General features: G+C 41.9%; 1 protein-coding gene across 1 annotated transcript in view; it reads left to right on the top strand.

The window, feature by feature from the left end:
- The window catches only part of LOC115085142 (cytidine monophosphate-N-acetylneuraminic acid hydroxylase-like), a 266,549-nt gene extending 251,589 nt beyond the window's left edge, over positions 1 to 14,960 (top strand). The window contains 2 exon segments of the mRNA XM_029590791.1: positions 11,478 to 11,593; positions 14,684 to 14,960. Of these exon segments, the coding sequence (XP_029446651.1) occupies positions 11,478 to 11,593; positions 14,684 to 14,786 (219 nt within the window). The 3' untranslated portion in view covers positions 14,787 to 14,960.
- Positions 14,961 to 15,282: the final 322 nt, after the last annotated feature.

Genomic DNA, 15,282 nt, shown 5'->3' with positions numbered 1-15,282 from the left:
AGGCAGACAGCCTAACAAGCAATCCTCATGCCCACCAACCAACCAACCGGTTATCTACATTTCTAGTGATTAAATCGCCAACTGCAACAGCAGTCCTAACCTGGGCACACATTCCTGGATACACATCCATCATGCAAGAGGATAATGCATAACCGGAAGGCTTGTTTCTTGTACAGGATCACTTCCTGTTACAGCAAGTTTAAGCTGTCTTTCCAGATAACCTTACTCCTCCAAAGCAGCACAAGAGCTGCCAGGTGGAGATGGGAACAGTCTACTATATTCCTGAAGGTAGTCCAGATATACCTTTCTGCCTTCCAGGTCTGCTACTCCAGAGATCGGACTCGTTTTGTGAGAACCAGGAGCTCTTTGCTCTGAATGCACAAATACAACTTCATGCCAACAGGTAAATAATCTTACCATTTGGCACTCAGTGCAAAAGATTGGCTAGCCCCCATCCTGCTCCTGGACTGCTGCCTGAATCTTAATGGGGAGCTGTTTAAGCTGTTCAAGGAATGGGGTTTCTTATTCAATTTAAAATCCCTTAATTTATTAGGTGTATATTTTGCTAGTTTGTCAATGATCTGTATTAGAACTACAGTTTGTCAGTTGTTAAGGTCAAGGTTAATTACTAATTTGTTATTGTAAATCCCTAACTGACTCTGAATGTAAAAAAAAAAAAAAAAAAATTCCCTCCTTACCTTCTGATTGGGGTAACTGTCTATACATCAAAAAAGTGTGATGTGAGTGGGAAAATCAAACACTGATCCCTACTCCAACAAGAAAAAGCTGTCATATGTTCCCACAGCAAAACAATACTTTTGTATCCAAGCATACTATTAATTAAATCCAGCAAACATTTTCTTTTGCAATAAATTTGTATCCAGGTGTAACCAGATAAAATATATATGTATGTATTTTTTTATCCTAGGTTGAGGTTGGTGCCCTAGTGCCTCTTTGATTCTCTGTGCCTATGGGGAGCTGGGGTGTTGTGGTCCGGGTGTGGAGGAATGCTGGAACAGCTGCCCCAATTATTTTCTCTTTGTTTTTCTTTCTCTCCTGCTGCTGCCCCATCAACTGTTGAGGCAGCAATGGCAGGAATCTGAGAGTCAGGCTGGTGGTGAGCAAAGCAACAATGGGAGCATGGCCATTCTGCTCCTGAGGCTTGCCGGCTTCTGTGGGAAGACCCTGTGATGTAGCACACTGGGCTTGAACATGGCCAGAAACCTAGAAATAGGGGCCAGATTGAGTAGCACTAAGGCTGCTACCATGGGCAGAGAAGAGAGAGCAATAAAGAGGGGGGAATACTCAGGGAAGTTCCTATTACTGCAGCCAAGGTCCAAGAGGGATCCTGCGGGAGAAAGTTGGTTCCACACCCAAACCAGCCTGGGCTGAAAATAAAGCCTGGGACCAGCACTCCTAAAGGAGCCTTATATGAAGACACTTTTTCAGCATGAACTGTACTGAAGCTAGCTTGAGCCAGTATGGGGACAGTGGCTTCAGTTTGGGGCAGAGATAACAGTTGGTCAGAAGACTGCTGAGAACTTAAAAAGACAGAAATACTGTGGAACAACTGCTGCTTCTTAAATATTTACATTTCAAAGAGAAACTGTGGAGGGATTGTGGGAAGGCAGTGTCTTATTTCCACATGTCTTATGTTTTTCTTTTAACTTGTCAAAATCTGTTTTATACGTTAAAGTTTAATGAATGTTTTATATGGAAACTGGTTAGGAATTTTGGTAGGTGGTCTATAATTTTTAAATAAGTAAATAAATAAACATGTGGTGGGATTGTGACATTGTATCCATGTTCTGACTACAGCTAATAACTTGATCCAATAACTTGAAGAAAATAGGATAAAGCATAAGCGTTGGCAAGTTAAATGTAAGACTTTGATAAGGCAGGCTAAGAGAGAATTTGAAAAGAAGTTGGCTGTAGAGGCAAAAACTTACAGTAAAAACCTTTTTAAATATATCCAAAGCAGAAAGCCTGTGAGGGAGTCAGTTGGACCGTTAGATGATCGAGGGGTTAAAGGGGCACTTAGAGAAGATAAGGCCATTGCGGAAAGATTAAATGATTTCTTTGCTTCGGTGTTTACTGAAGAGGATGTTGGGGAGGTACCCATACCAGAGAAGGTTTTCATGGGTGATGATTCAGATGGACTGAACCAAATCACTGTGAACCTAGAAAATGTGGTAGGCCTGATTGACAAACTGAAGAGTAGTAAATCACCTGGACCGAATGGTATGCACCCCAGGGTTCTGAAGGAACACAAAAATGAAATTTCAGATCTATTAGTAAAAATTTGTAACCTATCATTAAAATCATCCATTGTACCTGAACACTGGAGGGTGGCTAATGTAACCCCAATATTTAAAAAGGGCTCCAGGGGCGATCCGTGAAACTACAGACCAGTTAGCCTGACTTCAGTGCCAGAAAAAATAGTGGAAAGTGTTCTAAACATCAAAATCACAGAACATTGAGAAAGACATGGTTTATGGAACAAAGTCAGCATGGATTTACCCAAGGGAAGTCTTGCCTAACAAATCTGCTTCATTTTTTTGAAGGGGTTAATAAACATGTGGATAAAGGTGAACCAGTACATGTAGTGTATTTGGATTTTCAGAAGGCATTTGACAAAGTTCCTCATGAGGCTTCTAGGAAAAGTAAAAAGTCATGGGATAGGTGGCGATGTCCTTTTGTGGATTACAAACTGGCTAAAAACAGGAAACAGAGAGTAGGATTAAATGGACAATTTTCTCAGTGGAGGGGAGTGGACAGTAAAGTGCCTCAGGGATCTGTACTGGGACCTATGCTTTTCAATATATCTATAAATGATCTTGAAAGGAATATGACGAGTGAGGTATTCAAATTTGCAGATGATACAAAATTATTCAGAGTAGTTAATTCAGAAGCGGATTGTGATAAATTGTAGGAAGTCCTTGTGAGACTGGAAAATTGGGCATCCAAATGGCAGATGAAATTTAATGTGGATAAGTGCAAGTTGATGCATATAGGGAAAAATAACCCATACTATAGTTACAAGATGTTAGGTTCCATATTAGGAGCTACCACCCAAGAAAGAGATCTAGACGTCATAGTGGATAAACATTGAAATTGTCGGTTCAGTGTGCTGCGGCAGTCAAAAAAGCAAACAGAATGTTGGGAATTATTAGAAAGGGAATGGTGAATAAAACAGAAAATGTCATAATGCCTCTGTATCGCTCCATGGTGAGACCGCACCTTGAATACTGTGTACAATTCTGGTCGCTGCATCTCAAAAAAGATATAGTTGTGATGGAGAAGGTACAGAGAAGGGCAACCAAAATGATAAAGGGGATGGAACAGCTCCCCTATGAGGAAAGACTAAAGAGGTTAGGACTGTTGAGCTTGGAGAAGAGACGGCTGAGGGGGGATATGATAGAAGTGTTTAAAATCATGAAAGGTCTAGAATGGGTAAATGTGAATTGGTTATTTACTCTTTCAGATAATAGAAGTACTAGGAGCACTCCAGAACTTAGCATGTGGCAGATTTAAAACTAATCGGAGAAAGTTCTTTTTCACTCAATGCACAATTAAACTCTGGAATTTGTTGCCAGGAGATGTGGTTAGTGCAGTTAGTGTAGCTGGGTTTAAAAAAGGATTAGACAAGTTCTTGGAGGATAAGTCCATTACTTACTATTAATTAAGTTGACTTAGAAAATCGCCACTGCTATTACTAGCATCAGTAGCATGGGATAGACATAGTTTTTGGGTACTTGCCAGGTTCTTCTGGCCTGGATTGGCCACTGTTGGAAACAGGATGCTGGGCTTGTTGGACCCTTGGTTTGACCCAGTATGGCATGTTCTGATGTTCTTAAATCTTGTTTTTCCTGCCACACTCTACTTGCTGGGGAGGTGGGAGAGGGGTGTGTGCACTGCTAAGATGAAAATCTTTATTTCCCATCTTGGTGCAGTCAGATAAACTATAACGTTTTATTGGAAAATGGCCCCAAGGTTGGACTACTGGAAGTCAGTTGGGGTCAGAATAGCTACCAAAGAAAAGATTACTCATCTGCTTTGTGATATTCCAGAAAGACATGAGCAAGTCTGGGGACCATACTGGGCCTGATATAGATCTGCTAGCTCTTAGCAGTCCTCAGAGCATTTTGTTGAAATTCTTCTGTGACATTCTAGATCAATGTTTTGCTACCTTGCAAAGTCATTTATCATTTCACATTAGGGCTGTAACACTAGCATTAAAGCTCTAATGTCATGTTAAATAGTGTAACATGTTAGTATGCAATTGTGATATTTACTATGCAAGTAAGAGGAGTTTGGGCAGAGTTAATGATAATGAGCAGCTCCTAACATCAAATACAATAGAGTAACATACAGCAACGCATGTTTTAACAGCAGAAATAGCTACAACTTCTTTCTGTGAAAGAGAGAGAGAGAACCTCTATAGAGAACAATATGTCACTCAACTATTTATACTACTGTAAGAGGGGTACAAATAGTACAAGAGGAGTTGGTAGAGAGTGCAACAAGCACATTGTACAAGAGGAGTTGGTAGAGAGTGCAACAAGCACATTGTACATTGTACAAGTGCATTGTACAATCAACTCAACTCCCCTTGTACCTTTCATCAATTGAAATGGCATAAAATCTTCAGTGATGTGTTCTTTGCTGTTCATACCTCCTACTGTGTACGTAAAACCATCCCCCCCCCAAACCAACTCCACCCTCCCAAAGCCCACTCTGAGTTAAAAGTGCCCCCTCTTACAGTGTTATAAATAGTTGAGTGACATATTGGTCTCTACAGAGATGTATTCCCTCTCTCTCTCTCTCTCTCTCTCTCCCCCTCTCTACATCCCTGCCCAAATAGCATGTGTGATAAAAAATCTTTTCCCTGTAACACACCTGCAGTGTGTTCTTCAAACTTTACTTTTCTCTGGCCTGTAATGCCCTGCTACTCGACATCCCGCCACATACTCTTAGATCTCTACAACTCTTACAAAAAGCATCTGACAGACTGTTAACTGGCACAAGGAAATTTGAACAAATAACACCTATATTAAGTTCACTACATTGACGCCCTATTATATCAAGAATCCAATTTAAAGTCCTGTGTTTATTACATAAATACCTGAACAATGACAAAACAGAATGGCTGAATGGTATTATTCATCTATATACTCCTCAAAGAAATCTAAGATCCTCTAATAAAGGTTTCCTTGAAATATCGTCAATTCAAACAGCTCACCTCAATGAAGTTAGAGAGAGAGCCATATCGATTGCAGGACCAAAACTCTGGAACTCAATTCCTACAGCGCTAAGAACACAAGCAGACTTCCTGGCATTTAGAAAACAATTAAGAACTTGATTGTTCAAGAAGTCTTTTAAAGGTTATATTTGATATCAAAGATGAAAATATATGGGAGGATGATATGAAGGCATTTAGTGTTTTTTCTTATTTTGTTTATATTAACCAAATTCTTATGTATCATTTTATAATTATTTATAGTGTTACAATAATTTTGTATTTATATATTTCCTTTTAATTTTTTATTCATTTTATAGATGCTAAATTTGTAAACCGTCATGATTGTCCTTCAGAATGATGGTATATAAAAGTTTTTAAATAAATTTAATAAATAGCACAGGTACGATAAATGTATTGTGCCTTGCGGAAATTACCAATGCAAGAGCAGGGCAATTAGCCTAACCATGCCCACTTTTTGTTGCGCTGGAGGTGGACCCTTGGCTTGGTGCAGGATTGGTACGGCCCTCTGGTCAGACCCAGAGAGCGCCTGCCTCCAGGAGGCAGAGCACACGAGGAGACAGAGGCTAACTGGAGCTTCACCAATAACAGTCCGGGGTTTCCGCAGGTTGACCCCTTGGGTACCCGGACCGCCTGGACTTAGGTGGCCTTTGGTGGTCTCCCAGAGAGGTAGCGGAGGGGTGTGCCCACCACGAGCAAGGGTGCATGGCTGATGCAGAGAGGATGGACTAGACCCGAACTGGAAGCTCCAGAGACCTCAGGGAGGCAACAGTTCAGGAAGGTTCTCTGGGTGAGACAGGCAGCGCCTGTGGGTCTAGCCAAGTGGAAGCCGCGGTTGGTTTCCAAGCAGGTTGGTCTAATGGTCACAGTAGGCCAGAAGAGTGTCCAAGTGAAGCGCAAGGGTCAGAGCCAGAGTATCAGTCCAGGAGAAGTCAGCCAAAGCAGGGGTCAAATACCAGAATCAGTCCAGGCGTCGTCAAGGCAAGCGAGGGTCGGTTCCAGGCAACAGACAAGAGAATAGTCAGGCAGGCAGTGGTCAGTTCTAGGCAGCAGACAAGAGAGAGTGGTCAGGCAGGAAGTGGTCAGTTCCAGGCAGCAGGCAAGAGAATGGTCAGGCAGGCAATGTTCGGTTTGAGGCAACAGGCAAGAGAGTGGTCAGGCAGGCAGTGGTCGGTTCCAGACAGCATGCAAGAGAATGGTCAGGCAGGCCGAGGTCAGTACCAAAGGTCAGTCCGAAGAGGTACTACCTGAGAAGGATACAGGAACACACGGAGCCACTGGGGACTGAAGACACAGGAACACGGAGACAATGGAACAGGAGATGCTGGAACAGGAGACGCTGGAACAGGAGACACTTGAAACACAAAAGCAAACTAGCACACCAATGGTGTCAACCCGATTGCCAAGGCGAGGTCCTGGGGACAGGGCCTCACCTTAAATAGTAAGTCTACATGACATCATTGGGAGGCACCCCCTGCAAGTTTTCCCACCTTGGGCCCTTTAAAGGGCTGCACATCAGCCGCGTGCGCGCCTAGGGGCGTGGCCGAGGACACAGAAGACGCGGAGCCCCGATGGGAGCTCCGCCGTGAGGTCTGCAAGGAGGATGGTGAGCGGAGAGCCCGAGGACACCATGAACTGGCTGCGGCAGCAAGGGAGGGGTGCCCGGAGCTGGTTAAAGGAAGCGTGAGGTGAGCTGGCCCAGCCGCTGTGCCAACGCGGCCGGGACGCACAACACTTTTTTATCGCAGGCATTACTTTTGCTATATTTATAGCATTTTTATAAATCTAGCAGTTAATTTTTCTTTTTCTCTTTGAGCATTTTCCTTTTGCTTATTCACAGCTATGTTTCTGCTATGTGAGCCTTTAAAATAAACACTGTGGAGGTATTGAAACTTAATTGACTGTGAATGAGTGATTTATACCTCAGAGAATGAGGCTAATATTCAAGCCATAGCTAGATAACTTGCAAATTAAATTCAGCTAAATGGGAAGATTTGAATATCCGGAGATAAACAGAAGCAACCTTGCACATAAACAAGTCCACAAAGTCAAAAGTGCAAGTAGAAGAATAAGGTTCCATTCAAGAATATAAGATACTTTATTAATCCAAAGTTCATAAATCTCTTACTTAATACGGCAACTCCATACAGTTAGCAGCTGTAGCTGTAAGCTGTAGCTTCCATGATTAAACGTCATTGGTCAGCCCTGTCTTTGAACACCCTAATGCATGGCCCCCCACGGTTCACTTTTAAACGGGCTGCGAACCTACGAGACCGACTGGTGCACACTGCCTTGCCCGTGCAGTCACCACCTCGGCTGGATGGACATCACCAGCCCTGCGGCCACTGCACGATGTGTAAACACACATCGCCCCGATCCACATTCATACACCCATTGACTGGACAGATTTTTAAACTCAATTTCCAATCGAATTGCTGTACCAAGGGGGTTATCTATGTCATTTGGTGCCCCTGTTCATTATTATACGTGGGCAAGACTACCCGGATGGTTAAAACACGTATCATAGAACATTGCTCCAATATAAGATTATCCAGAGTTGATGAGCCTCTGGTGTCTCACTGGCTTGATATGGCACATTCCATCGATGCTCTTTCCTTCTCGGTATTGGAGGTGATCTCTCCCCCCTTGCGGGGAGGGGATTTTGCTAGCATGCTGGGTCGGAAGGAGCAACGATGGATATACACCCTTCAAACAGTTGCCCCTTCTGGTCTAAATAAAGATATCGAGTGGTATCAGTTTTATTAACATTCTGATCGGAGGCTTGTCCTCCAGGTGTCAGTCCACCAATCACAGCATCTCGCGATAGTTTCCTTTCGCGCCTTTTTTGATCATTTAAATGTCTGTAACATTGAGGGCGATTGCGCTCCTGTGAAACCTTAAGAGGTATGTATACACTTGTTTATATACACTATATGGCAGTTTTGTGTTCCGTTCTTTATTACTTTATATTATATTTCAGACGTGAATAAACGTTCTGTTGGTCCCTCCCGATGCAGCCTCCGCGAAACACGGGACCGTGTCGGGGGACTTTCTACTTCTTCTTGCTGCTAACTGTATGGAGTTGCCGTATTAAGTAAGAGATTTATGAACTTTGGATTAATAAAGTATCTTATATTCTTGAATGGAACCTTATTCTTCTACTTGCACTTTTGACTTTGAAGATTTGAATATCCCCAATACTTATCTGTCTAACTTGTAGCTGAGTAGATGGCCAAATAATTAAGGGGCATTCCAAGCAGGTTTAAGTTAGCCAAATAACTTATCTAGCTAACTCCGATATTTGGAGTTAGCCGAATAATTGATTAAGCTAATTCAACATGTGGTTGCTAGCATGTCTAAAGTTAAGTGGCGCTGCTATAAACAAACAAACAAACAATCCTACCTCAAAGGCCTAGCAGCTTGCATGACATCCTCCCCCAAGGTATGACAGTGAGCCCTGCTGGACTGAGCATCTCCACCCTCTTCCCCAAATGGCTCTAAAAGGATTACAACAAGTACATAGGAAATGGTCCAGTGCAGTCTGCTCCTCTCAGCTCTGGCCACTTCCCAGTTCCGCAGATTTTTAGTTCATAGACCTCTCCTTGGACCTTTCTATCCCAACCCTAACCCTCACATTTACAAGGCTACTCTTCAGCTTGTATTGCAGTTTGCTGCTACCATCATCTGGGCCCCAGTGCTTTCTGCATTGCTATGTGAGCAATGCTGGAAGCAATAACCTACCAACATTGCTGTTCACAGGTACTTGAGATCAGTTTAAGATGGATTGTTTTTGGACATATTTTTCTGGTGGTTTATGTTGTAAAGCAGCACAAAGAAGAGGCACAGTGCCAACCACAGGAGGAAAACCTGTCAGAGAACAGTGATGGTGTCATATAAATAATAAAATGCATAGATGAAAAATTTTATTTATTTTATTTATTTATTTAATTTTATATACCGACAGCCGTTTGCACATCGTGCCGGTTTACAAGTAACTTACAACCATAAGATATATAGGCAGAAGCCTTTACAAATAACAGTATGTAACATAAATGCAGTAACAGAGCAAGAAACTAATGCAGAAACAGAGCAAGAAACTAAATAACTTAGGGAGGGAGGGGTAGGGGTAGTCATGACAAAGGGGGGGGGGGGGGGGGGAGGGTGAGGACAGACACATGGGGATAAGATATGTACAAGGGATTCAAGCAATAAATTGATATGTATAATGGTTTTATACAAAGTTGTATAGACGTGAAAACAAAAGTCATTGGGGTGAGGTGGTAAGTGTGACTTGTACTAAGTAACATGTTTTAAAAGCAGGAAGTTAAGTGAGAGGTTTGTAATTCCTTAATTAGATTGAGGGGTAGGTGTGGGGTGTAGGTCATGATGGGGGGTGTTAGTGAGAGAAGATGAACGGGTAGGGTTATTGGAAGGTGAGGAAGCTGATTGGGGGTAAGCTTGGCGGAAGAGCCAGGTTTTGAGTTTCTTTTTGAAAGTGGATGTGGAGGTTTCGGTACGAAGGTCAAGAGGCATAGAGTTCCAAAGGGAGGGGCCTGCGATTTTAATAAGATTAATATTACTAAGGTTTAAGGTTTATAATTATTTATATACCGTTATCTCAGCGATAGCCTTCACAGCGGTTTACATTTCAATAAATATGCAGTAAAGAAATTACAATCAATTATAAAAGATAAAAACAGCTAAAAATTAAAAGAGGGAAAATATTAAAACATATTAGCTGTTAAAGAATAAGACCATAAATATTAAAACCAATAAAATACTAAAAATATAAGTATACATTTCCAGCATTAGTAAAAAGTTAAAATGACGTAACCTATGGGTGTTAAAACTTAAACACATGTCTGTTTCTCATTTTCCTTATATGCCGCATTAAACAACCATGTTTTGAGTTCTGCTTTAAATCTACTTTTTTCTTGCTGCATTCTTAATTGAACTGGGAGTGAATTCCAGAGTTTTGATCCTGCAATTGACAGCGCTCTCTCTCTCCAACTTGACTGAGATGAGCTGATTTGATTGTGGGAATTGATAAAAGTCCTTTATTAGCCGATCTTAAATTTCTTTGTGGAGCGTGCAGTTGCAATGCTGCATTCAGCCATTCTGTTCTTTCCCCATAGATTATATTGTGTATTATACAGGCAGCTTTATAAAGTATTCTAGAATGTATCGGTAGCCAATGTAATGCTATCAATGTTGGGGTGATGTGATCAAACCTCTTTTTTTCCTAATAAGTGTATCAATTGTAAAGAATATATAATCTAAAAAATCATCATATATTTTTCAAAAAAAGCTCTTAAACCCTGAAATATAGGCATGTTTGGATTTTAGAACTATTTTTATATATTTTGCTGTTTTTAGGGCTATATATTCTTTACAATTGATATACTTATTAAGTATTTATACTATTAAGGAGATCATTTTCTAAGCTACATGCAGGGGAGAGATGTTATAGGATGGAGTTGGAGTGAAGTCGGCACTTTTTGATTTTAAAAAGTAGGTGTGTAAGTATAATCGAATGTGAGTGCATATTCAGCCAGTTACACGAGTATTTGTAAACCAAACTTACATGCACAAGTTCACTTTGGCAATACTTGGGAAGGTCTGCACGTGCACTGTACAAGCAGACTGTGCCCCTATACAGACTGTTTGTAAATTGCCCTCCCTGTATTCATTTATCTTATTTTACATCTGTACGGTTTGATTGTTATTTGTCACCACCACTCCTCTCTGATAGTTCTTGGCAGAGAACAACTTAGTTTTGTTTGGGGATTGTTTATATTTTTAGGGGGCAGGAGCATTGGGCTCAGCAATTTCCTCTTGATTTTTCCAGCTTCCAGCTCATTCAGAACCAAGGCTAGAATCTGGTACCATGAACCTTCATTGCAACTACCTATAGATTTTTTTCCCCCTATTTCATATCCCCTTCCCAATTTATCCTAGCAAACGTCCTTGGCTGGGGGCCATGCACCAAGGTTCCTTCCAGACTTCTGCAGACTTGGGCTCTAAATCTTATCGCTAGGTGTCACCATTGTGCGATGACTGGGATTCCCTTCCACCCCCAGGAGCTGTGAACTAGATCACCAAATTTGATTTGTATTTGACAAACCCATATCGCTTGGTATGATTCAATGATGAGGTCAGTGATATGTTGTTTTCAGACATAGATGTTTTGTTTATTTCTGTTCTTATTTTGTAACAGATCAGGAGCCGGGTCAGTGTCATACGCCATGTGGTCAAGCATGGCTTACTCTGGGATGACCTGTACATAGGCTTTCAAACACGACTCCAGCGGGATCCTGATACATACCACCATCAGTGAGTCTTCTTTATCACATTTTTCCACATTTAGTGCAGGCTTCAAAAGTTAGGACTGTTCCTTCATTTTGTGTTTTATGCTTTCTAATTTATGAAATGGAGCAAGGAATTATGTACAAGTAGTCTACACCTTTCTGCCTGCCCATCCATCTGAGGGCAAAGTAACTCTCCAAAGAAGAGCTGGAAAGTCACCAAATTTGGGATGCTAGATGTAAATAGGATTATTTTGGATGAGATTAAAAACCAGCAACACTGGGTCAGTATTTTTGGACTATTGAGCCTCCACAAAATTCCCATGGCTGTACTGAGAGAGCCAGATCGAGGCAGTGGAATGTTGGTGAGCACGTCCTGTCTGTCTCTGCCTGTCTTGCTCTGTGCCAGACACTTGGCCCTGTCTGTCTCTGTCTGCCTGTCTTGCTCTGTGCCAGACACTTGGCCCTGTCTGTCTCTGTCTGCCTGTCTTGCTCTGTGCCAGACACTTGGCCCTGTCTGTCTCTGTCTGCCTGTCTTGCTCTGGGCCAGACACTCGGCCCTGTCTGTCTCTGTCTGCCTGTCTTGCTCTGTGACACTTGGCCCTGTCTGTCTCTGTCTGCCTGTCTTGCTCTGGGCCAGACACTTGGCCCTGTATGTCTCTGTCTGCCTGTCTTGCTCTGTGCCAGACACTTGGCCCTGTCTGTCTCTGTCTGCCTGTCTTGCTCTGGGCCAGACACTTGGCCCTGTCTGTCTCTGTCTGCCTGTCTTGCTCTGGGCCAGACACTTGGCCCAGAGCAAGACAGGCAGACCGAGACAGACAGGGAAGAAAATGAAGCAGCTGATGAAAGATGGCTTCAAAAAGTGTCATTGGGCCTACCCCAAGGATGTGCAGAGTATTTATGAACATTTTATTTAAAACAGAATCAAAAGTTTGAATTAATCCAAGTATACCACATCCAGTACTCATTCCAATTTAATTTTTTTTCACACACTCAGAAGAAAGCCATTGGATTCAAGATACTCACTGGCCTTTTCTTACCTAGTACTGAGGTCAGATTAACTGGCTTGTAGTTACCAACATGCTCCTTATTTCCACTTATATGAAGAAGGATGACATCATCTGGCTTTCCTCAGTCCTCTGGGAACCACTTCTTTCTCCAAAGAATAGCTGAACAGAATTGTCAGTAGACCTGTTTGAACATTTGTGAACTCCCTTAATATCCTAGCATGAATCCATCTGGTCCCATTGCCTTGTCTGCTAGTTACATGAAATCTTCTCTTCTACAAATGGAGTGTAAGCTACCATGCTATTATGTGTACCCCTGCAAACAATCAGTGGTCCATTTCTATTCTCACCTTTGGTAAACACTGAACATAAGTATTAGTTTAAAATTTCTGCTTATTTCTTGTCATGTTTCACACAGTCCGCCTTTTCACCTCTGTCTTCCAGTTCTGCCTCTGCTCTTCTTCCTTTTACTCACAAATCTGAAAGGTTTTATCATCTTAGCTATTTTCCTCTGTTTATACATTTCTTGTCCTCACTAGCTTGTCTGCTTCCTCTGCAACTTTTACAGATTCTCTTTCCTCTTTCTGCTATCACTTGCACCTTTTGTATGCTAATCTTTTGCCCTTATCTTTTCAGCAACAATATTGAACTCTTCTCTCTGTGAATTTCATGTACTTCCCTAACATAAAAGTTTATTGCCCAAACATATAATGGCTCCTTTTAGTTTAGCCCTCTGTTCTTCTGCCTCTCCTGAATCATCTCACCCTGCTAGTGCATTCCTAAGATATTCCCTCCATCTTGGCAAAGTTGATACTCTTGAAGTTCAGGATTCTGACCTTTGTGCGGCCCACACGGTCTGATCATGTGAACACCTACATGAACATTAGAAACTCTTTCCCCATTTGCAACACTGGTCCAGTATTGTATCCCCTCTTTGTGAGTGGCGTTACCCTTTATTATCCGTATTATGAGCACTTGTGCTAATAGCTTTCCAGATATTTCTCCTTTCCTTTTCTTCACTCTGTATATCCTCACACCTGTCATCTTTAGCCACTTCGTTGTTTAGATTTTCAGTAGCTTTGTGAGACACCCACTTTTATCTATTTTTCCACATACATTATTTATTGGAGGTTGATAGTCTGATTCAACCAGCTTCCATCTTCTGTTCAAACACCCCCCCCCCCCCCCCCCCCCCCCCAATCTAATATAAACTCTTGTCAAGGATTGATCAGAATGCTTCTCATTTGACAAGCAGACATGAGTCAACTATAATATGTGAGTGACAGCATCAAAACAGACCTCAGAGCTCAGTAAAGGTCATACTGAGTATGCAGGGAACTCCCCACATACAGCCTCACGAGCCCTCAGTCTTTCTTCATTCAAGTTACTGCATGGACATTTTCTCAGACTCTCTTAAATTTTATTTCCCTTCTGGCCTTGTTATTAGTCTTGTTTTCTGCCTGAAATCGCATTGGTGATTTGTTTCCTTTTCCACTATTGCTGCCTCGTTAGCCCCTCAACAGGTCTTTTCAGTTTAAATAAATAAAGGTTAAGGAGAAATCAAAAGGCCAAGAAGCCTGCAGGTTGTAGGCTTAAGGTCTGTGTTTGTGGGTGCTGTATGCTTATCAAAGACATCCGTTTTATCTGCTATTACTGCCTGGACCCAGATCACGATGCTTCCAACTGTTATGGCTGTGGCCAGAAATCTGTGAGGGTACAGCCGTGCTGTGCCTGGAAGATGCGGGTCCAGTGTCTGTGTTACAGGCTGCTTTGAGTTGATTCGACATTGCAATGAATGCAGAGTCTGAGATGTGCTGGATAGGGCACGCAGGTGTTCCAGGGAGCCACTTGTCATATTATTTTATGAACACTAAAACAAAGTATCTCGCAAAGCGGAAGCAGAGCTAGTAATTGCCCTGTAATAAAGCAGTCAGCAGCATGTCATTGAACAGAGTGCTGACTGTGACCTCTTCTGAAATAAGCCGATGCCATGACATCAGTCCCAATTGTTTGGCTGAGAGATGGTCTGTGCACTATTCCATTCTAATCCTAGAACAGCGCCTCCAGTTCTGACATGAAAAGTCATGTCTCACTATCATTTTACTTTGTAGGTTCTGGAATCACTTTCAAATCAAGCTACCTCTGACTCCACCTAACTGGAAATCTTTTGTGGTGAAGAAGAAATCACAAGCACAACAGAAGTTGCCTTCATAAGCCTCCGGAGCTCCCCGTAGAATTTGTTATAAACCAGTTGAAGTCTTCTCCTTGCAGTCTTGTCCCATTTGTTAAGCCAAAGTGGGGGTGATCTCTCTTAATGACAAGAAAACAGGAGAATTTGTATGGTACATATTTTTATTAACTAAAGAGTTTCACTCAATTAGTAATGAGATACAAAAGTAACATTTGCATAATGCAGAGAAAAGCAATTACACACAGCATGTATCAATTAAATAAAAGATACAAAACTATCACAAGCTAACAAGTGAAACATAACAAAACAAATCCCAGGCCTGATACAAATGAAACATATAATCAAGTAGTCTCCCTTAGGAATGTGAGATGCTCACTAATATGAAGCTAGTACTTGTATTCATCTCCTTTCAATAGTTATCAAACTGCCAGGGTATAAGAGTTGAGTCCCAAACAAGGCCCTGTTTCACCTAAATTGGCTTCCTGAGGGGGAACCCTTGGAGAAAAACAATCACATTAT

The sequence above is a fragment of the Rhinatrema bivittatum genome, chromosome 2 (genome assembly GCF_901001135.1).
Source record: "Rhinatrema bivittatum chromosome 2, aRhiBiv1.1, whole genome shotgun sequence".
In the NCBI taxonomy this organism is placed as follows: domain Eukaryota; kingdom Metazoa; phylum Chordata; class Amphibia; order Gymnophiona; family Rhinatrematidae; genus Rhinatrema; species Rhinatrema bivittatum.
Note: the sequence above shows the minus strand (reverse complement) of the source record. Positions and strands in the feature narration are given on the sequence as shown.